A 27,879-nucleotide genomic window follows, 5' to 3' on the forward strand; every position below is an offset into this window, starting at 1 on the left:
AGATAAAGGGTAAAGATTAGCCATCCTACCAAGTGCAAGTGACGGTTTTACCCGCACAATCACGAAGGAGGAGGCGAAACTTTAACCCATTATCAACCACGTTCAAAGGTTCTTATTCTAAGCACTTGGGAAATTGCTAATTTAAACTAAGTATGCAAGTCATAAGTTTATAAAGCAAAGAACCCAAGGAAATAACAATCTTATACGCAAAGAGATTAATATTTCACAATCAATTACAAGAAGGGCTGGGTAACTACCCGCCTAAAAGAAATCTATACAAGGCTAAGTCTATCCTAGCAGTGTGAAGGGATCAGGCTTCAGGGCCACCTCCGCTTGGACCAGCACCGTCAGAGCGCGGCTGCCCAAGGAAAGCCTTAAGGACGCTTAGCCCATCATCAGCAGCAGCAGCTTCATTCACCTTCTCCACCACTGGATGCGGGAAGGCAGCATACTGACTCACAGCTTGGTCATAAGCAGCTTCAGTATTAACATTGAATAAAGGGAAGTTGGAGGGCGGAAAGCCTCTCTCAGCAAACCCTAGACCAAGCAGGAAGCCAGTCTTCTGCCCATCCTCATGAGAAGCGTTGAGGGCTGCGCTCATTGCATCGTCGTAAGAGGTCTCTGAAAGGACCCGACGCACAACCTACAAAAGAAAATTACAAGTTAGAACATTTTCTAATTACGAGCAGAAAGCGTAAAGAAAAAGATAAAGATACCTCAGGCAACGCTTCTTGAAGCAGCCATTGGAGGGTAGCTTGACTTTCTTTGTAAGCACGTTCAGCTCCGCTTTTCTCAAGGTTGGCAAGTTGAACTTCCTTGGCGGCAGCTTCTTCGACGCTTTTGAGTTTCCTTTCAGTACGGTCAAGCACCCCCCTCTGGTCAAGGATCTCCTGCAGCTTCTTGGCATCTTCCATTGCCAAGGCGTCATGAGCATGCTGAAGAGCCTTTAATTTGCATTTAAGCTGCTCATTCTCTTCGCGTAGTGGCTCAGCAACAGCTTCAGCCTTGGCAGCCCTCTCAGTTGAGTTTCGCGCAGTCTCCTTGGCCAGCCGAAGCTGTTCATTCACAGCTTGGGCAGCCTTGGAGCGGGCCTCGAGTCGCGCCTGGACTTCAACCTCGAGGGCCTTGAAGGCCTTCTCCTTCTCAGCTGCGGCAGCGGCCAACTGCCGGTTCTCCTCCCGAAGAGCCCGCGCTTCAGATACATCTTTGGCGCGAGCCGCTTTTAACTTGTCGTTTTCACGACAAAGCAGCTCGACGCGGGGAATTGACGCCAGGAATACCTTGGAAGTAAAGTAACCGTAAGACGAGCGCAGGTACAGTGTTAAGGCAAAACCCTTCACATACCTAGCGCTCCGCTGGGAATTGAAACCAAGAAGGATCTTCTGGGCAATGCTTGCGGAAACGGAAATAACATCCCCGCATAGCGGGAACGTCGAGAACTACGTTGTTTGAAGCTCCAAGATGGAATTGGTGGTCTTAACATAATTGATCACTATGTTCAAAACTACCAAAACCTCATGGAAAATACATACAACTGGGACTCAATGCTCCTGACTTGCGAGGAGGTTACAGACCTACCCGCATCATACCCAGAGACCAAGCAGGAAACTCGGGCATTTCTGCAAGTGACAAGGACTTTCCATGGAAAACCTTACAAAACCCTTTTCAAAACCCTTTGCTTAAGTCCAAAAGTTCACCTCACTTTATTAAACACGCATGAGAAGAACATTGGACTGGGGGGACTTGAAGAGGTAGGTCCCAGCAGAGACCAGTTGGTCCCGCAAGACTCACCTTGAACATGGGGTCTGCGCAAAGGCCATCTGCTCCCGCAGGACCCACCATGCTCATAGAATCTTACGCGCAGTACGCAAGCTGTACACGCAGGGAAAGCCTCCCAATGGTGAAGTACCCCCGCCTGTTCCCGCAGTTGCGGATACAAGCCATCAGGGAAGGCTACCCGCAGACAGCAGGGCTACACGCACAAGACACTAGCTACTTCAGCAGTCACGTGAAGGCATGAGCAAGGCGGGAACAATCCCGCCCAAATGAGCCAGTCTGATTCTGAAAGATCTTCTGTACCATACCTACCAAGGTATGGATAGGACAGACGATCTGACCAGAACAGCCCATGAGCCAATCACAGGGTGACAGCTCACCGACAACAGTGCGAGGAGGGGCACCCTCTAGTACTGTTTGTCACTATTAGCCGCTGCCTACTCACCAACCCTCATTGTGGAGCGTGCGCAGCCTACAGTTGGTGGAATAGTATTACTGTTGGCCGTAACCTATTCACCAACCAGCATGGCCTGCGTACAATCCACAGTCAGTGGGACGTGCATAGTCTACAGTTGGTGGAATAGTGCAGCCGACTTTATTACTATTGGCTGTAACCTACCCACCAACCAGTATGGCCTGTGCGTAATCCACTGTTGGTTGAACAGGAATACTATTCAGCCGGCTGTACCTTCTAGAAAACCTACCTTCGGCTATAAATACTCCAATATCTTGGAATGGTAAGATCATCTACTATCTCGTATAACTTACTTGATAATTGCTCTAATAGTATTCATATACTTTTATATTCAAAGAGCAATATAGACTGATTCTCACGCCGGAGGGTGGTCACAAGGAGGAACCCCCCCCCTTCTCAGTGACGAGCTTACGGTGTCTGTTTTGCAGGTTCCCTAAAGTACAACTTACTCTGCTGGACCTAACCTTCGTGGGAAACATTACCTAGCCCCCAGATTATCCATAATCTGCCCGGGGTCACTTAGTGTTTCTTCAGTGGTATTATTTTGCAAACCCTTTTAACACTATGCCTCGAATTTGTCCACAACTTCCGATCGAAATACTATAGACACAACTGCTACCAAGACTTCCAGCCAAGTCTTTAGGTCGTTTCCGGTGCGTTTGCAAATCATGGAATTCGATCTTGTCCACGCCTACGTTTGCGCAGTTCCACCTTAACAATCAAACTAACTATAAACTTCTAAGTCTTGACAACGAATCCCGAACAACTTTCCGCACGCTTGATTGGGATAATTCAATCACCAAGCCTCCTAATCCGTTCAAGGAGGCCGTGTATATTTTAGCTAGTTTGGATGGATTGGTATGTGTCGCCTTGTCCAACACTCGAGAGTTAGCCTTTTGGAATCCACTGACCGGTGCCTACAAGAAGTTCAAAACTAGTTTCTATGATGATATATGTGGCAATACCGCTTTTGCTTTCTATACCGACTCTTCTAACGATTACAAACTTATGCATATTGTCTCCGAGGGTGCTTTTATCTATTCGTTGAGATTAAACTCATGGAGAAAGATTGATACATCTTTGGATATTAGTCAGCATAGACCGGACATCCAGTGGTCGATGGATGTTGTCTTCGAGGAAAAGTTTATTTCATGATGGAAACGACTGGTCAACGTGTTATCAGCTTCGATGTGGAGCCTGAAAAGTTTAAGGAAATACAGCTTCCACCTTTTCCTTGTGGTGCAAATGATGATGCTGTGAATTTAGTGGCGCTTAATGGTTGCATTCACTTGTGCGTATGTTATACGCATAATGCTAAGGGTTTGAAGTGTGATTTGTGGAGAATGAATGGTGATGGGTGGATGAAAGCGGCTATATTCTCTCGCTCACATTCTATTCAGTTTAATGGGCAGATACACACCAAGAGGAACGGGGAATGGCTTGCGATTTGGAAGGATAACAAATCTATTAAGTGTATAGATTTGGAAGACTTCGCTACAAAGTTTCGTTATTATGATCCTCTTTTTCGATGGTTCTGTGAACGTGTAGGAGCGGTATACATCGAGACTCTCGTGTCTCCAAATCCTTAATTCAACCAAAATTTCAAGTAGTTACATATAATGTTGCATTTTGTGGTTTGATTTTCAAGGATTTGAAGTAATATTAATTGTTCATATTCTTTATTACATAGCTTTGAGTCAATTCCTTGTTGTGTTAATTACTTTAGTTGTTTTCCTTGGTATTTAATTAACTCCTGGAAATTAAATAATTTTGTTGATTATTCTTTTCGGCCTTGTGTTTGGTTGAGTTAATTTTCATGGTTCTAACTTTTTTGGATTTCTATGTGCTTATTTCACACTCCATAGCTAAGTTTGATATGTGAAGAGGTAGGTCCCAGCAGAGCCCAGCTGGACCCGCAAGACTCACCTTGAATAGGGACGTCTGCGCAATAACCAACTGCTCCAGTAGGGCCCACCATGCTCAGAGAACCTTACGCGCAGTACGCCAGCTGTACCCGCATGGAAAGCCTCCCAATGGCGAAGTACCCCCGCCTGTTCCCGCAGCTGCGGATACAAGCCATCAGGGAAGGCTACCCGCACTAACAGCAAGGCTACACGCACAAGGCATTCGCTACTTCAGTAGTCACATGAAGGAATGAGCAAGGCGGGAATACTCCCGCCTAAATGAGCCAGTCCGTATGCTTCTGGAAGGTCTTTCGTACTATACCTACTAAGGTATGGGCGGAACAGACAAATTGACCAGAGCAGCCCATGAACCAATCACAGGGTGACAGCTCACCGACAACAATACGAGGAGGAGCACCCTCTAGTACTGTTTGTCACTATTAGCCGCTGCCTACTCACCAACCCTTACGATGGGACGCGCGCAGCCTACAGTTGGTGGAACAGTGCGTAGCCGGCAGTAAAGGAACAGTATACAGCAGACCTTTACTGTTGGCCGTAGTCTATCCACCAACCAGCATGGCCTGTGCGTAGCCCACTGTTGGTAGAACAGGAATACTATTCAGCCGGCTGTACCTTCTAGGAAACCTACATTCGGCTATAAATACTCCAACACCTTGGAATGGTAAGGACATCATCTGATATCTCAATCTTATCTAGCAATCTCTTAATATACACTTATATTCAGAGCAATCTAGTCTGATTCTCACGCCGGAGGGTGGTCACAAGGAGGAACCCCCCCCCTTCTCAGTGACGAGCTTACGGTGTCTGTTTTGCAGGTCCCCTGAAGAACAACCTTCTCTGCTGGACCTCATCGTGGGAAACATTACTTAACCCCCAGATTATCTATAATCTGCCCGTGGGTTCACTTAGTGTTTCTTCATTGGCGCCATCCGTGCATAAAAGCTAGAACTAATTTAGTTTTTTCAAAATTTCTGAAGAAATGGTTAACGTTACTCCGGTCTCAAGGCCAGTAACCGACCAAGAAACCCCGGTAACCACAACCCCAGCAACTGGGGGGAACACCGGCGGTTATACAAATCTTACGAACACTACCCCGACTACCCAAGCCGGGGCAAGTGCAGTAAATATTCCACTGGGGTTCACTGATGCCCAGTTGGAAAAACGAACGAGGGCCCCTCGCCAAACACTAGATCAAGTGAAGGCGTGGGCCGAAGCACGTCAAAGAGAGTTCCAAGCTGAATTGGATGAACGCTTGCGTTCAGTTCAACAGGCTTACGAATTCGGCAGTACTCGCCAACAGCTCAATATGAACAGCGAGTGCGAGTACTCAGACGAGGAGAGAGAAGAATCCGATACCGACGCAAACCCTCGCCATAAGGCGAAAGGGAAGCGTAAGGAAACGGACTTCCAGCCAAAAAGGAATTTTGGGGAAGCTTTTAAACCAACAAATGCGGAGAGAAACCCGCGTGACTTCTCAAAAACCTTTAGGCCAACTGCTACAAATGCAGGAAAGTCAAAGTTTGCAAGGGACATTGCGGAAGCAATCGCCCCGAGAAGTGCCAAGCAAATGTCCAACATTGGCACTTATGATGGTCTATCCGACCCAGACGACCACTTGAACAGATTCATTGCGGGGGCAACCGTCAGTAACTGGACGGAACCCACGTGGTGTTATATGTTCCAGATGACTCTGGTTGGAGCGGCCAGGGCATGGTTCGATCGTTTACCGGTCCACCACATATATGACTGGGCGGACTTTCAGAACAAGTTCAGCCAGCACTTCAGCCAACAGAGGAAATATACTGAAGAACAGTGGACGATCCTCAACTGCGTTAGAGAGGAGGATGAATCTTTACTAGACTTCATCACCCGCTTCAACTCCAAAAAGCTAAGTCTCGGCAACGTAAGTGAAGATCTTGTTCGCGCCGCTTTCATCCAAGGCGCCGAATACCCGGAGCTTATCCGCACATTGACGGGTAAGGATGGCATGCCATCAACATGGGATGCCATCATGACGGCGGCCAAGCGCTTTGCCGAGACGGAGAAGCAACTGGGAAGGGATCTTCCCCAGAGTACACACCTCTACACGCAGAGGACAAGAGAGAACAATGTCCGGATCGCCCGGCAGAACAAAAAGAGGAAGCTAGGTATCTGGCAGTCAAGGGTAAACTTTGACACCTCATCCAGCTCTCACCCTCTTGTTGGCGGAAGAAATCACACACACCCTTCAAGCCAAAAGCACCGGTGGACGCCACTCACCAAAAGCGTCACGGAGATATTTGCCACTGAAAAGCTACCGTGGCCAAAAGCTCCAGTGATCTGGCACCGACCTAATGCGGATCAGAGCAAATCCTGTGACTTCCACGGGACAAAAGGTCATGGTACGGAAGAGTGTACATCCTTGAAGGATATTGTTGAAGCATTCGTCAAGGATGGAAGACTGGCACACCTGGTGGCATCAATCAAGAAGGGAGGACGGAACGACAACCGGTACCGAGGCAACGGACGAAAGCCCGTTGACATCAGCATCAACATGGTTCATGGTAACATCAGAGGAAGAAAAAGGCGAACGCCAGAACCATGTGCGTGGAAGGAAGCTGAGGTGCGCTTCCCGCGAGTGCCAGGAGGACCCAGCAAAGAAGGCCCTATCGTCATCAAAAGCCAGCTGGGGCACTACATCACTTCTCGCACTCTTGCTGACAACGGCGCCTCGTCAACGGTGATGTACAGGCAGTTCTTCGACAAGCTAGATGACGAAGACAAGGAACGCCTGGAAACGATCTGCGCCTCGATGGAAGGGTTTGATGGCAGCACAAACACCCCCCTGGGTATCCTATCTTTCCCCGTCACTCTTACAGATGGGAAACACTCCCGCACAGAAGATGTGGACTTTGTCGTGATGAGGAAGCCACACCACACATACGACATTCTCTTCGGGAGAGACGGGATGGCAAGATTCAACGCCGTGGTATCCTCAGTCCACGGCATGATGGGATGGCCAACAGCTGAGGGTGTAGCGATGATCACCGGCATTCCCCAGGTATGCATCGCATCTGTCTCATCTAAACCCAAACCAAAGATGGCTAAACCAACCATCACCGAACCAGAAAGATGGGCCTTCAACGGCAAGTACCCGGACCAGGCCGTCTCCATTGGCCCAACAATTGTTGATCCCACACGCACCTTACTTAAGCGCTTATTACAAAGGAACGCCGACATCTTCGCGTGGACACCAGCTGACATGACTGGTGTACCCCGGAGTAAGGCAGAGCATAAGCTCAAATGCGATCTGGCTGTTACGCCGATCGTACAAAAGCGCAGAGTAATGGGGCCAGAACAAACTAACGCGTGTAGAACCCAAGTCAAGGAACTCCTTGACGCAGGCATCGTACGCGTTAGTAGATATCAAACTTGGGTTGCAAATCCCGTTATGGTACCGAAGAATAACAAACAATGGCGCATGTGCATAGATTTCAAAGACTTGAACAAAGCATGCCCCAAAGATTGTTATCCGTTACCTGAAATTGATCTTAAGGTGGACTCGTTGGCACCATTCCGCCTTAAATGCTTCCTGGACGCGTATAAGGGGTACCATCAGATCCACATGGCCGTTGATGATCAGGACAAAACCGCTTTTCGGACGCCCGATGGCACATTTTGTTACCAAATGATGCCATTCGGACTTAAGAATGCCGGGTCCACATACCAACGCCTGATGGATAACCAGTTTCATACCCAAATTGGGAGGAACTTGGAAGTCTACATGGATGACTTGGTCATCAAAAGCCCTGACCCAGAAGCGATGTTGAAAGACATCGAAGAAACTTTCAACACGCTCAGGAAGATAAACATGAAGCTCAACCGAGCAAGTGTGCCTTTGGAATGGAAGAAGGGAAGTTCTTGGGGGTCATCGTCACTAAAGATGGCTTCAGAGCGAACCCTGAAAAGGTCGAAGCCATTATCAAAATGGAATCACCTACTACCATCAAACAGGCTCAGACACTGAATGGACGACTAGTGGCACTTAATTGCTTTTTGGCAAACCACGCGGATAAGTCGTTTCCCTTCGTGTCAACGTTGAGAAACTGTTTGAAGAAAACGCACTTCCGCTGGACACCAGAAGCGGAAGCAGCTTTTCAGGAGATTCGGTCACGCTTGATCGAACTCCCAACACTCACAGCACCAGAAGCGGGAGAGGAGTTAATCCTATACCTTTCCGCAACTGATAGAGCAACCGGGGCAGTCCTGCTAGTAGAGCGAAAAGGCATCCAGATGCCAATCTATTATGTCAGCCGTATCCTAACAGACGTAGAAACCCGGTACTCTACCCTCGAAAAATTAGTCTTAGCACTTATACACGCTTCACGCAGGTTAAGACGATATTTCCAGGGTCACCCAATCACCATTCTCTCCAACTTCAAACTTGCAAACGTTCTAGGCAAACCCGAGTTATCGGGACGCCTAGCCAAATGGGCAATTGAGTTGGGAGAATACGCGATAAAGTATAAGCCAAGACCAGCCATAAAAGGCCAGGTTCTGGCCGACTTTATTGCAGAAGTGCCTGCATCGCGGGAAAAAGAGTGCCAGGAAGAGGCTCAACCCTCTCTAGCACAAGACATCAATGATGTCTGGCGACTCTACACTGATGGGGCAGCCAATAACGAGGGTTCAGGCGCAGGGCTAAAGCTAACCAACCCAGCGGGCCAAGAATACACTTACGCTATTCGACTGAATTTTCCAAGTACGAATAATGAAGCCGAGTATGAGGCATTCTTGGCTGGGCTGAGAATTGCGCGTAAGATGGGAGTGAAAAACTTGGAAGCCCACGTGGATTCCATGTTAGTAGCCAATCAAATCAACGGGGCGTACACGGCCGTGAACGACACAATGGCCCTGTACCTCGCACAAGCAAAATCCCTTATGCGCGATTTCAATGACTGCAAAGTCATACACGTCAAGCGAAGTGAAAACAAATCTGCGGATGCGTTAAGCAAGCTTGCATCATTAGCCTTCACCCACTTAGGAAAGGATATCCGCATTGAACTCCTCGAGACACCTTCGGTCCCGCACAAGGAAATTTGTGTCATCCAAACTGGCACGGAAACGTGGATGACACCAATAATAAAATACCTTGCGGCAGGTACACTACCGGAGTCCAAAACACAGGCAAGAAAACTACGCTGTAAAGCACTGAATTATCAACTGATCGATGACATCCTTTACAGACGTAACTTTCTTGGCCCACTCTTAAGATGCGTGGACAACCAAGATGCTGACTACCTCCTAAGGGAAGTACACGAAGGCATCTGTGGAGTACACGCAGGTCCCCGCGCTGTTGTAGCTAAGCTAAACAACGCGGGATACTTTTGGCCGGGGATGGATACGGATGCACTGGCATACATCAGAAAATGCAGGTCTTGCCAGCTTTACGCACCCAACACGCACCGCCCGAAGAATGAACTTGTTCCAGTCACTTCTTCATGGCCATTTCAGAAGTGGGCCATCGATGTGACAGGCCCATTTCCTACAGCAGCAGGAAATGTTCAGTTCCTAGTGGTAGCCATCGACTACTTCACCAAGTGGATAGAAGCAAAACCTTTAGCCCAAACAACCGCGAAACATATCAAAAAATTTATTTGGGAATTTATTATTTGTCGTTTTGGACTTCCACAGAATTTGGTGAGCGATAACGGCACCAACTTTGCTGACAAGAAGCTACAACAGTGGCTGAAAGAACTTCAAATCACCCACACCTTTACCTCAGTGGCACACCCGCAAGGTAATGGTGAGGTGGAAAGAGCAAATAAGAGCATCGTCGAAGGCATAAAGAAAAGACTCTTGGAACACAGATCCGGCTGGGTGGACGAGCTTCCGCACGTCCTTTGGGCAAACAGAACGCTGAAGAAGGCCAGTACGGGAGAAACCCCGTTCAGCCTCACTTATGGCACTGAAGCCATGGTCCCGGTCGAAATTGGTTTACCCTCACCAAGGGTCTTGATTCAGCCAGAAGACAATGATGCGGAAAGACGGTTGGACCTTATGCTAACCGAGGAACGCAGAGACTTAGCCGCAGTGCGTGAAGAGAACTACAAGCGACAAATGCAAAAGTACTACAACACGCGGGTAAAACTCTGCAACTTCAATGTAGGAGACTACATACTGCGTAACAACGAGGCTTCGAACCAAGAACGCCCAGGAAAGCTGGCCCCGGTCTGGGAAGGGCCATACATTATCAAAGAAGTCCTGGGAAAGGGCGCATACCGGCTCGAAAGGCTCGATGGCACTCCCATCCCAAGAACATGGAACGGAGCTCAATTACGCAAATGTTATATGTAGATCAATTCCAAACTTGTAAAGAAAAGGCCTAGAGCCACTTCTAATGGAAATGATTCTCCTTTCACAATGTGTTGATAGCCTTACCTTTATACTTATGAACTTCCCACACTGGTGCCGGTATTCACCGCATAAATGGGGGAAGAAGTAAGTCGTTACGTGTGGAAGGCGGCAAAACCCGCATAAACACAACGCTAAAAATAAGGAAAACCTACACGCAGGTCAGATGTAAGTAAAGTTTAGCCATCCTTGTAAGTGCAAGTGACGGTCTTACCCGCACAATCACGAGCAAGGAAGCAAAACTTCAACCTATCTACCACGTTCAAAGGTTAACTTATCCTAAACACTTAGAAATTTCAAAAAAGGATGAGGAAAACCTACACGCAGGTCAGATACGGGTAAAGTTTAGCCATCCTACTAAGTGCAAGTGACGGTCCTACCCGCACAATCACGAAAGAGGAAGCAAAACTTCACACCTATTATCTACCACGTTCAAAGGTTAACTTATCCTCAGAAAAGATGAGGAAAACTTCCACGCAGGTCAGATATAAGTAAAGTTAAGCCATCCTACTAAGTGTAAGTGACGGTCATACCCGCACAATCATGAAAGAGGAAGCGAAACAAACTTATAATTTACCACGTTAAAAAGTTAACTTATCTAAGTACTAAAGAAATTACTAAGTTAGATCAAAACATGCGTAAAATAAACAAGGCAAAGAACAAACACAATCTTTATTTCATCAAATTCAAATATTACAAAGCTATAAAAAAGCAAAAATCTATGCTAATGGTGGAAAGGGATCTTCAGAATCAAGCTTCAGGACCACTTCAACTTGGACCCGCTCCATCAGTAGAGCGTGGTGGTTCAAGGAAGGCTTTAAGAATAGCTAGCCCATCATCAGCAGCAGCGACTTCGTTCACCTTCTCCACCACAGGATGCGAGAAGGCGGCATACTGGTTCATTGCTTGGTCGTAAATAGCTTCAGTATCCACATCGTACAAAGGGAAGTTGGAAGGCGGGATGCCTTTCTCAACGAACCCTAGACCAAGCAGGAAGCCGGCCTTTTCCCCATCCTCATGAGAAGCGTTGAGGGCTGCGCTCATAGCATCGTCATAAGACGTCTCTGAGAAGACCCGATGCACAACCTACAAAGAAAAAATACAAGTATCAGAACCTTTTCAATTTATAAAGAAAAGCGTGAAGACACGAAGCTAGACTTACCCGAGACAACGCTTCTCGAAGAAGCCATTCCTTGGCAACCAGAGCTTCTTGGAGGGCGGCTTGAGCTTGGGTACAGGCGCGTTCGGCTTCACTTTTATTAAGGTTGGCAAGCAACACTTCCTTTGCAGCAGCCTCTTCGACGCCCTTTAGCTTCCGCTCAGTGTGGTCAAGCACGCCCCTCTGGTCCAGGATCTCTTGAAGCTTCTTCGCGTCCTCCATCGCCAAAGCATCATGAGCCTGCTGGAGAGCCTCTAATTTGGCTTTAAGCTCTTCATTCTCCACGCGTAGAGGCTCGGCAACAGCTTCAGCCTTGGTGGCCCTTTCAGTCGCGTTCCTAGAAGTCTCCTTAGCCAGCCGAAGCTGTTCATTAACAGCTTGGGCAGCCTTGGAGCGAGCCTCGAGACGGGCCTGAACCTCGACTTCAAGGGCCTTGAACGCCTTCTCCTTCTCCGCCGCCGCGGCGGAAAGCCTCCTATTCTCCTCCCGGACAGCCCGCGCCTGAGCTACTTCCTGAAGGCGAGCTGCTTTTAACTTGTCGTTTTCACGACAAAGCAGCTCGACGCGCGGCTGCATCCGGGCCAGGAGAACCCGAAGCTCATTGCTTCGTCTACCCTCCTGGTAGCTAGCCATGGCTTCCCCCAACGCACCACTAGGAGCAGCGTGACGAGCCCACTCCACGCACTCCACAGGGGTGCGAAGGGTTGTTCCTCGGCGAATGTTCCATCGTGGAACATACACTTCATTGTAATCTGACACTGCAAAAAACATAAAGCAGTTAGGAAAAGATGATAAAGAAAAATATATATAAATGGGCCAAAAGAACCCTGCGCACCTGTAAGGTCAATTACAGGCCGATAGCCGCCGAACCCATCACCTGAACCCAACGGAAATCCATCCAAGAGGTCAGGCAGATGAGAAGGTGGCAGAGATTGGCGAGAAGCCCCATGCGTACCTGATGGATCGGCCGTCGTTGCCGATGGCGGGGGCATGGTAGCAGCCGCCGCGGTCGCCGCTGCAGAATCCGCAGCAAAAGTTACCGCCGGCTCGGTGAAAGATGCTGTAAAAATAGCACTCACAGCCGGCGGTGACGTCATCACAACTGGAACAGTCGGCTCAACGGAGTGAGCAACTGAACCAGTGGAAGCAGGCGCAGGCGCAGCCGCCTGGGTCGTCGCCTCAGGTAGGCTGACCGGGCCTACCGTCATTGGCGGGGAGGTACTCCTCTGCGCTCCACCCTGGAATGCGTCAACATCCACGCCTGCACAAAGAAAAGTGTTAAATGATAAAGCTATGAAGATAAAAGCTAAAGGAAATTTGTACTTACGGGTTTTCTTGAGCCTGAAAGTACGGACGGGCGGGGATGAACCCGATGGAGCCGGCCTCTTCACGCCGGTCACCGTTGTCATCCTGGGCTCTTCGGTGACAGTTGTCACAGCCTCCGGAATGGTGATCTTGTCACCACCGGGATTCCCCGCCACCTCTTCGCTCTCGGTCTCCGAGTCAGACCGAGGCGCTGGATCGGCTGTGGAGGCCACCTTCTCCTTCCCCTTCCCGCCGGCAGCCTTCTTCTTCCGCACCAACGGAGGACCATCTGCGGATTCCTCATCAGAACATACAATTAGAGGAATTCCAGCAGAGGTTTCAACATTGAGGGGTCGAGTGTCGAAGAGCGCCTTACCTGGCCGACGGGCGCTAAGGATCTCATGGCCTAGCGGATAGACCTCCACGAACCGATCCGCCGTTTGTTCTCGGATGGGCAACTCGTTCTCATCTAGAGCGCGAGTACCCATCCGTGCGGGACCGTCAGCCTCCCGCGGGTTCAGGAGCGACTGCAAGTCGTTCCCCTCTGAAATAAACAGGAAAAAAGTTAGAAGAAATTCTAAATCAACAAAAAGAAAGAAAGCATACCGTAAGGAACAGAGTTCGAACCGTATTCGAGGACGATTGGGATCTTATGCGCATCCGCAGCCTTCCACACCCGGCTCATCCCCAGCATCACCATCCCGGACTCCGCAAACCGGTAAACCGGAGATTGGACCCGAGATATCTTCGCAAACCATTCCGCCTCCTGGTAGTTGGAGGCGTGAAGGCTGGGAAGTGCTTGCCCATTCTTGAATTTCATGGCAATGGGGATGGCGCGAGCGGATATGAAGAAGAACTCCCGCTTCCACGAGCGAAGACTGCGCTCGGTCGCGCAGATCTTTAAACCCTTGATTCGGGTTGTCAGGGTATACCACCCCTGGATGCACCTCCAAGTGTAGAAGGTCATCAGGCGGTCAACAAAGGGCTCAACGCCCAAAATCCGGCACACCCACTCGAAGTGGCGAATCTTGGCGATCGCCATGGGGTGCAACTCGGTCAAATGAACACCGTGCCTCTCAAGGACACGGTAAACAAACTTTGTCAATGGGAACCTAAGATTCCCATAGACAAAGAATGCAGCATATACCCCGATCTTGCCTCTGGGGGCATCGTACACCGTCTGGTGGGGTTCAGGAAACTCAGGCTCGAGAGACTCGAGCATGAACTTCCTGACGACGTACCGATATAGATCGCCAGGCAGAGCACACTGGCACTCGCCAGCAGTACTCTTGTCATCGACTGCAGATTCGAGATCACGAGACATCTTGTAAAAGAAGAAGAAAACGATTTCGGGAGAATGCTTGCCTGAAAAGGTGAGTATTCGCCGGAAATCGCAAAGAAGATGAAGAGAAGAGTGAAAGTGTGGATTACAAAGAACCCTCTCCCCCTTTATATACTAATCGCAATTAATGCGATGAAATTAATGCGGAAGAGAGAGAAAACGAAGGTGCAATGAAACTATGACACGTGGCAAAAAGCAAGCTGGCAACAGCTGTTGACAGGACGCATACCATTAATTTCGCGGCCACGCGCCCGAAAAATCGGGCCCACGCGCCTGAAAAAGCGTCTGGAATGACCATGTACTGTCACGTCACCATAACTTCCTGCACGTCCTGACACAGTCAGAAGAAACCGTCGCACGACGTTTCAGAGTTTTGGACTGTTCTTCTTTCCACCAACTCTTCGAATTTCAAAATTCAAAATTCAAAGATTCAAAAGTAAGCGGAAAAATACCCCTTACCTTGGCAACCAAGTAACTGTAAGACAGGTGCGGGTACAGTGTTAAGGCAAAACCCTTCACAAACTTAGCACCTGCAAGGAATTGAAGCCAAGAATTCCTCGGCAACCAAGTAACCGTAAGACGGATGCGGGTACAGTGTTAAGGCAAAACCCTTCACATACTTAGCACCCGCAGGGAATTGACGCCAGGAATACCTTGGAAGTAAAGTAACCGTAAGACAAGTGCGGGTACAGTGTCAAGGCAAAACCCTTCACATACTTAGCACTCTGCAGGGAATTCAAACCAAGAAGGATCTTCTGGGCCATGCTGGCGGGAACGGGAATAACATCCCCGCATGACGGGAACGTCGAGAACTATATTGTTCGAAACTCCATGATGGGATTGGTGGTTTTAGCATAATTGATCAGTATGTTGAAAACTACCAAAACCCCACGGAGAATCCACACAAGTAGGACTCAACGCTCCTGACGTACGAGGAGGTTACAAACCTACCCGCTTCACACCCAAAGATCAAGCAGAAAAGTCGGGAATTTCTGCGTGACATCAGGAAAACCGCGGGAAGAATCACCACGGAAAACCGAAAAACTAAACCCTTTTCAAAAACTCCTTGCTAAGTCCAAAAGTTCACCTCACTTATTAATAATTCATGAGAAGAACATTGGACTGGGGGGACTTGAAGAGGTAGGTCCCAGCAGAGCCCAGTTGGACCCGCAAGACTCACCTTGAATAGGGACGTCTGCGCAATAACCAACTGCTCCAGCAGGGCCCACCATGCTCAGAGAACCTTACGCGCAGTACGCCAGCTGTACCCGCAGGGAAAGCCTCCCAATGGCGAAGTACCCCGCCTGTTCCCGCAGCTGCGGATACAAGCCATCAGGGAAGGCTACCCGCACTAACAGCAAGGCTACACGCACAAGGCATTCGCTACTTCAGTAGTCACATGAAGGAATGAGCAAGGCGGGAATACTCCCGCCTAAATGAGCCAGTCCGTATGCTTCTGGAAGGTCTTTCGTACTATACCTACTAAGGTATGGGCGGAACAGACAAATTGACCAGAGCAGCCCATGAACCAATCACAGGGTGACAGCTCACCGACAACAATACGAGGAGGAGCACCCTCTAGTACTGTTTGTCACTATTAGCCGCTGCCTACTAACCAACCCTTACGATGGGACGCGCGCAGCCTACAGTTGGTGGAACAGTGCGTAGCCGGCAGTAAAGGAACAATATACAGCCGACCTTTACTGTTGGCCGTAGTCTATCCACCAACCAGCATGGCCTGTGCGTAGCCCACTGTTGGTAGAACAGGAATACTATTCAGCCGGCTATACCTTCTAAGAAACCTACCTTCGGCTATAAATACTCCAACACCTTGGAATGGTAAGGACATCATCTGATATCTCAATCTTATCTAGCAATCTCTTAATATACACTTATATTCAGAGCAATCTAGTCTGATTCTCACGCCGGAGGGTGGTCACAAGGAGGAACCCCCCCTTCTCAGTGACGAGCTTACGGTGTCTGTTTTGCAGGTCCCCTGAAGAACAACCTTCTCTGCTGGACCTCATCGTGGGAAACATTACTTAACCCCCAGATTATCTATAATCTGCCCGTGGGTTCACTTAGTGTTTCTTCAATATGAGCTTTGGCTCATATAAGGCAGTGGACACAAGCTCGAGCCAAGCATTGGCTCGTTAAGATTTTTTTCAAAAAAATATATATAAAGAATAAAAAAAATGTATATAAATTAAAGCCAAGTTCGAGCTTAAAATATATTGACTCATGAGCTAAATTCAAATTAATTTGAAAAAGAACTCGAAACAAGTCGAGCTTGAGCCTAGTCGAGCTCTGACTCAGCCTGACTTGCTTACACCACGACGAAAATGTTGTTTTAATTAGCTTTTGATTTAAAATAAAATGATACCGTGCTTAATATCAAAACCGCAATTTTAATCTAATAAGTAATAACTTAGCTCCATCAAATTCTATCAAGATTTGTTTGCCATCATCATCATGTGTAATCATGTGAGGGGCATTATAGTCTTTTTAATAAATGTCCAACTTCTCTATGCGTAGCATAATTTCTTAATACTTACTACGGGTGTAAACAAGTTGAGCTAAGCCCAAACTCAACTAGGCTCAACTGATCGAGCTCAGCTCGTTTTGATTTTTTTTCTACTAAGTGAGTTAGATCCGTGAGTTATTTTTTCAAACTCTTAGGGCTTAGATAGTTTATCATGGGTGGGGTCAAAAATAACAAATGAAGATCCTATAAATATTTAGTCTCTTTCTTAAAAAGAAAAAAAAACTTTCCATATCTCCCGTCAGAATAGCACCAAATAAAATCTTTGCAACAATAAAAAAAATTCAAATAATAATAATAATAAGGCCCGGCCAATAAGAAGAAAAAAGATGTAAATATTATTATTTCATACATTTAAGATATGATTTAAAATTAGCTGTTAAAAAAGAAAAGGATTAGTATCCCCTATCATATTTTTTTAAATATTGAGTTTCCATACATTATTCAACTTCAATTCCTCCTTGTATATATATATATACACACAAACATATTATTAGCGATATTCATATGCAAACCCTTTAAACCATGCCTTATATCCCTAAAGGGACATTGATGTGTGATATGTGGAGGATGGATGGCGATGAGTGGATAAAAGCGGGGGCATTCGCTAGCCCACATCGGAATCAGGACATGAAGATGAAGATACACACCAAGAAGAATGGGAATTGGTTTGCAATTTCGACTTATGGTAATTTCTCTATTAAGAATATATGTTTGGAGGAATTCGCTACGGACAATCAATGTTATGATCTTGATTGGCACTCGTTCTTCGAAACAATATACATCGAGACTCTCCTGTCTCCAAATCCCTAATCCAAGCGAAGATCGAAGTTAGTAATGATTGATATACGCATATATTCTTAGTTTTCAAAATTTTCAAGTGACTATAACGTTAAATCTCTACTCCTAGTTGTATTACTTTAGTTTTTGTCCTCGTTACCTTATTCATTTGATGTTGCTGTCTTTTATTAAAACAACTAAATCTAAGTGGACATCTGTCTAAAAGCTTATGAAAAAATTAAATCCATCATTATTAACACAAAACAAGTTACATCCGGATAATGGGCAAACATTCGGCATAAAGAATCAAATAAAGAAGGGTAGGATAATTTGTGCTAAAAAAAAGGTTGGACTAGGTTAGTAGCCTGTCAAAGTTGTCTCGGGCTAAAACGGACTCAGATCAAAATGAAGAATGCGTTAGCTTAATTCAGGAGGTTGATTCGTCTTGAACAAATCATTAAAATAAGTTCACCCTCAATATTTACTTTCGTGGCGGCTAGTGGCGACGATGGAGGTGACAGACACAATGGCCGGCGGATGGTGTCACTCTAAGTTACATATATGTTTAGCCAAGTCACCATCGTGACCTAATTCAGGGCCGGCCTAAGGGGGAGGCAGGGTGGTTGACGGCCACAGGCCCGACACCCCGTTAGGCTCGGATTTTTTTTGAATTTTTTTTTATGCATTTTTATGAAAAAAAAAATATGTATAATCAATGTTTCAACACAATTAAATATCCACTAGCTTAGTGTAGTGGCAAAGAAGCATGACATTTAACCAAGAGGTTGTGTGTTCTATTCTTATTTGAGACATTTTAAGTTTATTTTTTTACAAAAAGTTTTTACACTACTCAAATTATAACCAAATATGCCCATTTAAAATAAAATTGTTTAAACTCAACTAAATGTTCCTTTTACTTAAAGCCCAAAAAAAATTTCGCATTTGGCCCAAAAAAATTTTCGTCTTTTCGGAGCCGGGCCTGACCTAATTACACCTTAGTCGAAACTCCTTAACGCGAGTCTTAGTCGTTCAACTTTGCCCGCAAACAAACAAGTCTAAATAAAACTTTATTTGTTGTGTCAACAAACTCATACCCGTAAAGATTAACATAACTTATATATCTAGTGCACGCTTTTAATTTTTAAAACATAGATAATATAATATAGGTTATATTAGAACTCAAAACATTTAAACTAAGTGCCATGTAACTCGGTTAGATAAACATGATACAAAAACTTATTAACTCCGATTTCAAAAGTTTATGTCGTTTTAGAACAACATTTATTTTTTAGTCACAAAGTAACTATATAAAAGTTAAATGCCATACAAACTCAAATACGAAGAAAAGTATCTATAACATATATAAACGAAAACCCAAAAATCTTAGGTGTAATGATTTGGTCGCTCCCCCATTTTTTGGAGTCACCAGATTTGCTTGATTTTTAAATGTAGGCTTCTCATGCATTTGACCCGAATTCACAGGTATGCGTCGCATCAAACCCAAATATTTCTTAAACGGGTTATAACATCTCATTAAATTAAAAACTAATCTCACCAAATATTTGATATAAAAATCCTATAAAGTATTAATATACTAAAAATTAATATCTGATTTATTTGAAAAAAGATATATATTATCTATATTAAAAAACCAATTTTATAGTAAAAAAAATAAACGGGTGTTGAGTCTCACTAAACCCAAATAGCGTTTAAACCGGGTTATAACATCTCATTTATTTGTGAAACAATTTAAAAAGAAATAAAAATTCAAAAAATAAATAAATATAGAAACAAAAAATATAAAACAACCCCCGTAATACGAGGATAAAAACTAGTATATGATGTATATCATGTTTCTTATTTCAATAATTTAATATATAATAAAAATCCCCAAATTAAGATTTACGTATAATTACCAAAGCCAAATCATAACAAGATCACGATACAAATCGTTCCCATGCTTAATTCAATTCCTCCTTGTATACATAATTCAATTGCAAACCTAAAACCCTAAAACCTTAGGTTTAGGCCATGCCTCCACAACTTCCAACTCACATAATACTGTGGGAGGTTCTATCAAGACTCCCAGCCAGGTACACATGTCGTTTCCGGCGTGTTTGTAAAGCATGGAATTCCTTCTTGTCTACTCCTTCATTTGCCCGGATGCACCTCCGCTATCAAACCAACTATAAACTTCTTCTTCTTGACCGCAATGCCCCAACTTTTAGCACACATGATTGTGATTATTCAATCACCACGCGTCCTATTCCTTTCAAGGAGCCCGTGTTGATTCTAGCAACTTTGGATGGATTGGTTTGTGTAGCGTTGGAGAAAACTCGAGAGTTAGCCTTTTGGAATCCACTAACGGGTGCCTACAAGAAGTTCAAAACTAGTTTCTTTGATGATATATGTGATACTACTGCTCTTGCTTTCTATATCGACTCTTCTAACGATTACAAACTTGTGCATATTGTCCCCGATGGTGCTTTTATCTATTCACGGAGATTAGACTCATGGAGAAAGATTAAAACATCTTTAGAAATTAGCTACCATGAATCAAGCATCCGATGGTCGTTGGCTACTTTCTTGGGAAAGAAAGTTTATTACAAGCTTTTGGGAATGACGAGTCTTATCAGTTTTGATGTGGAGTCTGAAAAGTTTAAGGAAATACAACTTCCACCTCATGATTGTAATGATACTTATGTGAATTTAGTGGCTCTCAATGGTTGCATTCACTATTGTGTATATTATCAAGATGTTGCTGAGAGCATGGATACTATGTGTGATATCTGGAGGATGGATGGTGACGGGTGGATAAAAGCGGTTGCATTCCCTCGCCCGTGTTATCGTGTGCCGATGCTTAGGCAGATATACATCAAGAGGTATGGGGATTTGCTTGCGATTTGGAAGGATACCGACTATTTTGAGATTATAGATTTGGAAGACTTCGCTACAGACTATCATATTTATCGTCCATTTAGGCGATGGTACCGTGAACATGTAGGAGCAGTATACGTCGAGACTCTTGTGTCTCCAATCCCTAAATCAAATATTAATGTTTCGTTTCATTTTGTGATTAGTTTTTTCAAGAATTTAATTATTACTATAACTATCAACCTTTTTATGTTACTTTAGTTATTTTCATTGTTAGTTTATTCCATTAATGTTGCACTATAAAGAATGATTTATAATTTTACATAAAGCATCAAATAAAGGAATATATAATAGAATCATATATTAATTAATTGTTGCTTTGTACCTCTTTACCACCATTAGTTACAAGAATATAGCAACCAACAAAACTAGGGTTGTCATTTTTACCCGAAACCCAAGACCCAACCCGAGAAAACACGTACCCGAACCCAAACTAACCCGACCAGAAAAACCCGAACCGAAGTAATTCGGGTTGGTTCTCGGATTTGATTTATAAGTTTCGGGTCAACCCGAATAACCCGAATAAACTTTTAGTTTTGAAATTAATATATATTTGGGTATAATAGGCTTAGTCTTAGCCACTAAAGTTATCGAAATCTAGTCATAATCGATTGTCGTCATTACAACTATTGTAGATCGATTGTTTATTGTTAATTTATGGTTTTCGTTTATTACTAATAGCAACCGTAATCGAACAGCTAAATCACGCCCGATTGAAAGCGATTGTTTTATCAAGTTATGTTGATTTATTATTTGATTATTTGCTTATGAACAAAGAATAATATGTTATTTAATTTTAATATTGTAGTTTTTAAATTTTTTTTGTTTTTTGTTTTGTTTTCTAGGATACTCGAAACCTGATTAACCCAACCCGAAAAAACCCGAACCCGAAAAAACCTGTGAGAGATTCTGGTTGGGTTTCGAGTCAAAATTTAAAAATTTGAAACCTAAAGAACCTGACCCGAAAAACCCAAAAAAGAAACCCAAAGAACACCCCTAAACAAAACTAATCAGCATCATCAGCACTCAAATCAGGCTCATGTGGTTTTGGCAAATTCACCAATTCTCGACTGCCACCTGTCTTCAAATCGCGGTGGCGGTGGACCCCACGAAGCGCATTGGCCGCAAACTTTGATACCAACAAGGTAGTACCAAGGCTGCCAGAACCGCCACCACATGCCAATTCCACCTCTACTTCCTCCTTATATCCGCCACCAGTGTAAGTAAAACCTGAAAGTATGTTGCATTTGTTAAACTCTCTATACAAGCATTCGGCATAAATAATTTGTGCTAGAAAAGGATGAACCGGGTTAGTAACGGGTCAATGTTGTCTCGGGATAAAACGGACTCATATCAAAATTAGTTACAAATACTCAAATACGAAGAAAAGTATATGTATATATATGATATATATCATGTTTCTTATTTCAATGTTTTAAATATATAATAAAAATCCCCAAGTTAAGATTTACGTATAGTTTACCAATTCATAACAAGATCAATATATAATGTTACACATATATATATTTGACATAATTCAATTGCAAACCTAAAACCTTAAACCCTTAGGCTTAGACCATGCCTCCACAACTTCCAACTCACATAATACATTCGGAGGTGCTAGCAAGACTCCCAGCCAGGTTCACATATCGTTTCCGGCGTGTTTGTAAAGCATGGAATTCCTTCTTGTCTACGCCTTCATTTGCCCGGATGCACCTCCGCTATCAAACCGACTATAAACTTCTTGTTCTTGACTGGAAAGCCACAACTTTTAGCACGCATGATTGGGACAATTCAATCACCACGCGTCCTATTCCATTCAAGGAGCCGGTGTTGATTTTAGCAAGTTTGGATGGATTGGTATGTGTAGCGTTGAAGAACACTCGAGAGTTAGCGTTTTGGAATCCACTTACGAGTGCCTACAAGAAGTTCAAAACTAGTTTCTACGATGATATCGTCAAGGGTAGTGCTTTTGCTTTCTATATCGACTCTTCTAACGATTACAAACTTGTACATATAGTTTCCGAGTATGCTTTTGTCTATTCCCAAAGAATAGACTCATGGAGAAAGATTAAAATATCTTTAGAAACTAGCCACCATAAACCATACATCCAATGGTCGATGGCTACTATCTCAAGAACGAAAGTTTATTTCAAGCTGCTGGGAATGACAAGTATGTGTGTTGTCAGTTTCGATGTGGAGTCTGAAAAGTTTTAAGGAAATACAACTTCCTCCTTATCCTAGTGCATATTATGGTGTGAATTTAGTGGCTCTCAACGGCTGCATTCACTTGTGTGTATGCTATTTAAATTTCACTACGAGTACAACCTTCATGTGTGATTTGTGGAGGATGGACGGTGATGGATGGATAAAAGCGGCTTTATTGTCTCGGTTGAATTGTTTTCAGTTGATGGAGAGGCAGATAGACACCAAGAGGAATGGGGATTTTCTTGCGATTTGGAAGGATACCAACTCTATCAAGAATGTAGATTGGGAGGACTTTGCTACAGATCCTTATTGTTATCGTCCTATAGAGAAACGGTGGTACTATGATCATGAAGGAGCAGTATACGTCGAGACTCTCGTGTCTCCAAATCCCTAAATCAAGCGGAAGTTCAAGTAGTTACATGATCATACCTTGCTATGCTATAGCTACTTCACTTTCTTTATATCCTTGTTAAACCTTATTCAAATTGCATTTTGTGGTTAGTTTTTCAAAAGTTTAAAGTAATGTTCATAATCCAATATTACTATAGTTTTCAAGCAAATCTAAGTGGAGATCTATCTAAAAGCTTATGAAAAATGTTTATAATAATATGTTCCTAATTAAATTTTGTATATATATATATTAACATTTGGAGTAAAAAATAAAGGAGAGGAAGGAAAATTTGTGTTAAAAAGAGTGGGCTAGGTTAGTATTAGTAACGGGTCAAACTATTCTCGGGCTATAACTTGTTCGGGCTAGGTTTGTGTTAACGCATCGTCATGAACAAATTATTAAAATAGGTTCACTCTCGATGTTTACGTTTGTGGTAGCTAGTGGCAACAGATGACGGTGAAAAAGACGGCCAGGAAGGGTGGAATTAAGCAATGAGGGTGGCGGCAATGATAGTGTCGAAGGCAGCGGTTGGGGCCACGATTAGCATCTGGTTGCAACGCACAATAGTGGCGGATGGTGCTCGCCCCTTTGGTCTCATTATAAGTTAGCATGTTTCCTAATACTAGCATGTGTATCTAACTCACAACTGTCACATGACACCTTAGTCCTGTTAATAAACAAGTTTTAGCAAGTACTAAGCATAACTCTTTAAATATTTATCAACCAACTCATATGTTATATCAACCAACTCATACCCATGGTGTTTAACATAACTTAAATATTTATCACATGCTTTTAAAACATTTACTCTAATGTATAGTGTATATATTACAACCCAAATGAGTCATATAACTCACCTTTAACATGACTTAGATTAGTGTTGTGCATAATAAACGTATGTTAGATAAACATTATACAAATATTCAAATCTTAACTCCAATTTCAAAATTTAATTAATTGTTTTTTAATATAAATATAATATAATACCTAAATTAAGATTTACGTATAATTACCAAATTATATCAAGATCACTATATATATATATCTATAATAATATATATAAACGAAGACATAAAAATCCTACTTGTCGCGATGTGGTCGCTCTCCCTTCTTTTGGAGTCACTAGATTTGCTTGATTTTTATGGAGGCTTCTAATGCATTTGACCCGAATTCATGGGTATGGGTCTTACCAAACCCAGATATTCCTTAAACGGGTTATAACATCTCATTAAATTAAAAATTATTTTCACCAAATTATTGATTTAAAAATCCTATAAAATAGGATATACTAAAAATTAATATATTATTTATTTTAAAAAAGATATATATATATATATATATATATATATATATATTGTTTAAATTAAAAAAATCAATTTTATAGTAAAAAAAATAAAAGTGTCTTGGTCTCATCAAACCATAAGTATATTATTAACTTTCATACAATAAAAAAATATAGATTCAAAAAATAAATAAATATTAGAACAAATAATATAAAACACACCCCGTAATACTATATATAAGCGAAAACATAAAAATCCTACGTGTCGTGATGTAGTGGCTCCCTCTTTTTTTGGAGTCACCAAATTTGCTTGATTTTTAAATAGAGACTTCTCATGCATTTGACCCGAATTCATGGGTATGGGTCTTACCAAACCCGGATATTCCTTAAACGGGTTATAACATTTCATTAAATTAAAAATTATTCTCACCAAATTATTGATATAAAAATCCTATAAAATAGGATATACTAAAAATTAATATCTTATTTATTTTAAAAAAAATATATATATATATATATATATTATTTAAATTAAAAAACCAATTTGATAGTAAAAAAAATAAACGGGTCTTGTGTCTAATCAAACCATAAGTATATTATTAACTTTCGTAAATATTATTTATAATTAAAAAACCAATTTTATAGTAAAAGAAATAAACGGGTCTTGGGTCTCATCAAAACCATATAGCTTTTAAACCGGGTTATAACATCTCATTTATTTGTCAAACAATTTATCATCAAACCATAAATATATTATTAACTTTCATATAATAAAAAATATATAAATGCAAAAAATAAATAAATATTTAAAAAATAATATAAAACAACCCCGTAATACGGGGATAAAAACTAGTATATATATATATACCAATCAATCGTTCTTATTTAATTTATATTGAGCTTCCTTATATGATATATTCATCAACTTCATTCAGTTGCAAAACCCTTAGAAGATGCCTAGAATTCATCCACAGCTTCCAACTGAAATAATACAATCTGAGGTACTACCAAGACTTCCAGCCAAGTCCATATGTCGTTTTCGGCGTGTTTGTAAATCATGGAATTCCTTCTTGTCTACGCCTATGTTCGCCCGAATGCACCTCCGCTATCAAACCAACTATAAACTTCTTCTTCTTGACCCGCCTACCCATTCTTTTCGCACGTTCGATTGGGATAATTCAATCACCACACGTCCTATTCCTTTCGAGGAGGATGTTTTGGTTTTAGCAAGTTTGGATGGATTGGTATGTGTAGCGTTGGAGAACACTCGAGAGCTAGCCTTTTGGAATCCACTGACCGGTGCCTACATATAGGCTAGCTCTCTTTTGCTTTATATGTCGACTCCTCTAACGATTACAAACTTATACATTTAGTCAAGGAGGCTGCTTTTATCTATTCACGGAGATTAGACTCTTGGAGAAAGATCAATACATCTTTAGAAATTTGCCAGCGTGGATTATTTATCCAAATGTTGACGGTTGTAGTCTTGGAGGGGAAAGTTTATTTTAGGCTAGGAATGACCAGTGACCCTCGCGTTTGCATTATCAGTTTCGATGTGGAGTCTGAAAAGTTCAAGGAAATACAAGTTCCATATTTTCGTTGTGGCGCACATTTGGGTGCGAATTTAGTGGCTCTCAATGGTTGCATTCACTTGTTTGTAAGTTATGCAGATTTCACTAAGGATATATTGAGGTGTGATATGTGGAGGATGGATGGTGATGGGTGGATAAAAGCGGCTGTATTCTCTCGCCCAAATTGTTTTTGGACGTGTATCAATAGGCAGATACACACCAAGACGAATGTGGACTTGCTTGCGATTCGGAAGGATAACAACTCTATTAAGAATGTAGATCTGGCAGACTTGGCTACTGACTTGTATTATCTTCTTGATCGGCCATCTCAACTTGAACGTAAAGGAGCAGTATTCATCGAGACTTTCGTGTCGCCAAATCCCTAAAGCGAAGGTGCTTAGGAAGATGATGAGAGTCCAAGCTCTTCGCTGTCACGTTATTTATTTCCAAACAGGCGGAAAATAAACGTTATTCCGGTATCAGCGTCTCGTTCACAAGCCCTCATGTTCATATCTGTGTTCTACATTTTTTGTTTTTCTATCTTAACAATAAAATATTTGAACCCATCCCTAATTTATAAGGTAAACCAGGCATTGACAGTTGACCCGGGCCTAGTCAATGATACACTACATTTACGGATTCATACAAAAATACCAGGTTCTCTTTAGGACCAACCGGGCCTATCAGGTCTGATGATGGCCGGGTTGGGTTGTGGACATGTCTCGGTTTCTTGGACCATATGTGCAGTCATGATTTGCACATTTTTACCATTCAATAATATGTTTTCAGGCATTTATATCTTCAATGGGGGTATGGACTTAACAAAAGTGGTCGTTTTTTTCGGTGAAAGTGGAGACACTGATTATGAAGGATTTATTGGTGGTGTTCATAAATCCGTTATACTTAAAGGCGTCAGTAATACTAACGACCAACTTAATGCCAACAATTTTTTTACCCGATTTCAGACGTCTGGCCCAAAGACAGTTCTAACATCATTCGATCACCCGATAAGTTTAGTGTCGCTAACATTCACGGATCGTTGGCAAAACTTGGAGTTCTCTAGAGATAATTATCAGTGGTGTGTTTTTCTTGTTCTTTTTATGCAACTTCATAGAACTACAAGAAATCGGGAAATGTTGGGGTCTGTTTTTATTTTCTTACAAGATAATGAAGTAACAATCATAAAAAATACGAGTGATAATTATTTTCTTATATGATATTTTTGAAATGGTATTTTGCAATTATGTGAAATTTCAACAAGAAAAGTGATATATGAAATTTTAGTTTTGAGCAGTTGGTTAATATATGATCAGTGATCCAGAATTCTTTCAAAAGAAAACGGTTAAAAAGAATATATAAATTCCATACTTCAATGATACTTCATATTCTCTAAGACAATGCGTAGTGGGGCGTGAGTTTGGGCGAACTGGGGCGAGAAGATGGGGGAACACCCCCCCGGGCGATATTGGGGAGAAAAGAGGCGGGGGCGGGATGTTTTTGTCGCCGGAAAGGAAGAAGAAAATATTATTATTATTATATTAATATGAGTGTTATATATATATATACTACTATTATAACCCCTACACATGTGTTATATATATATATATATATATATATATATATATATATATATATATATATATATATATATATTACTATTATAACCCCTACACCATTACACCCCAAAAACAAATTCTCACTCCTTGCTGACTGGACGCCACACGGCGCAAAACGCCTCAATTTATAGTCCCTCCACTACGCATAGCCTAAATACCTTGCTTGCATGCATGAATCCA

The 27,879-nt window shown here is 42.9% G+C and overlaps 2 protein-coding genes and 2 pseudogenes across 2 annotated transcripts; all 4 read left to right on the top strand.

The window, feature by feature from the left end:
* The first annotated feature begins 2,815 nt into the window (after positions 1-2,815).
* On the top strand, positions 2,816-3,897 carry LOC143544902 (F-box/kelch-repeat protein At3g23880-like; annotated as a pseudogene).
* Positions 3,898-19,615: 15,718 nt separating this feature from the next.
* On the top strand, positions 19,616-20,832 carry LOC143544889 (putative F-box protein At3g23260). Its single transcript, XM_077036875.1, has one exon. The coding sequence runs from the start codon at positions 19,729-19,731 to the stop codon at positions 20,830-20,832; it is 1,104 nt and encodes a 367-aa protein (XP_076892990.1). The 5' UTR covers positions 19,616-19,728.
* Positions 20,833-22,151: 1,319 nt separating this feature from the next.
* On the top strand, positions 22,152-23,236 carry LOC143544920 (F-box/kelch-repeat protein At3g23880-like; annotated as a pseudogene).
* A 2,229-nt stretch (positions 23,237-25,465) lies between these two features.
* Positions 25,466-26,469, top strand: LOC143544890 (F-box protein At3g22700-like). Its single transcript, XM_077036876.1, is given in 2 exon segments — positions 25,466-25,817; positions 25,820-26,469. Coding segments are annotated over 2 exon segments (1,002 nt in total).
* Positions 26,470-27,879: the final 1,410 nt, after the last annotated feature.

The sequence above is a fragment of the Bidens hawaiensis genome, unplaced genomic scaffold, assembly GCF_021521415.1.
Source record: "Bidens hawaiensis isolate Kalapana, Puna unplaced genomic scaffold, B.hawaiensis_p1.1 tig00013803_1, whole genome shotgun sequence".
NCBI lineage: Eukaryota > Viridiplantae > Streptophyta > Magnoliopsida > Asterales > Asteraceae > Bidens > Bidens hawaiensis.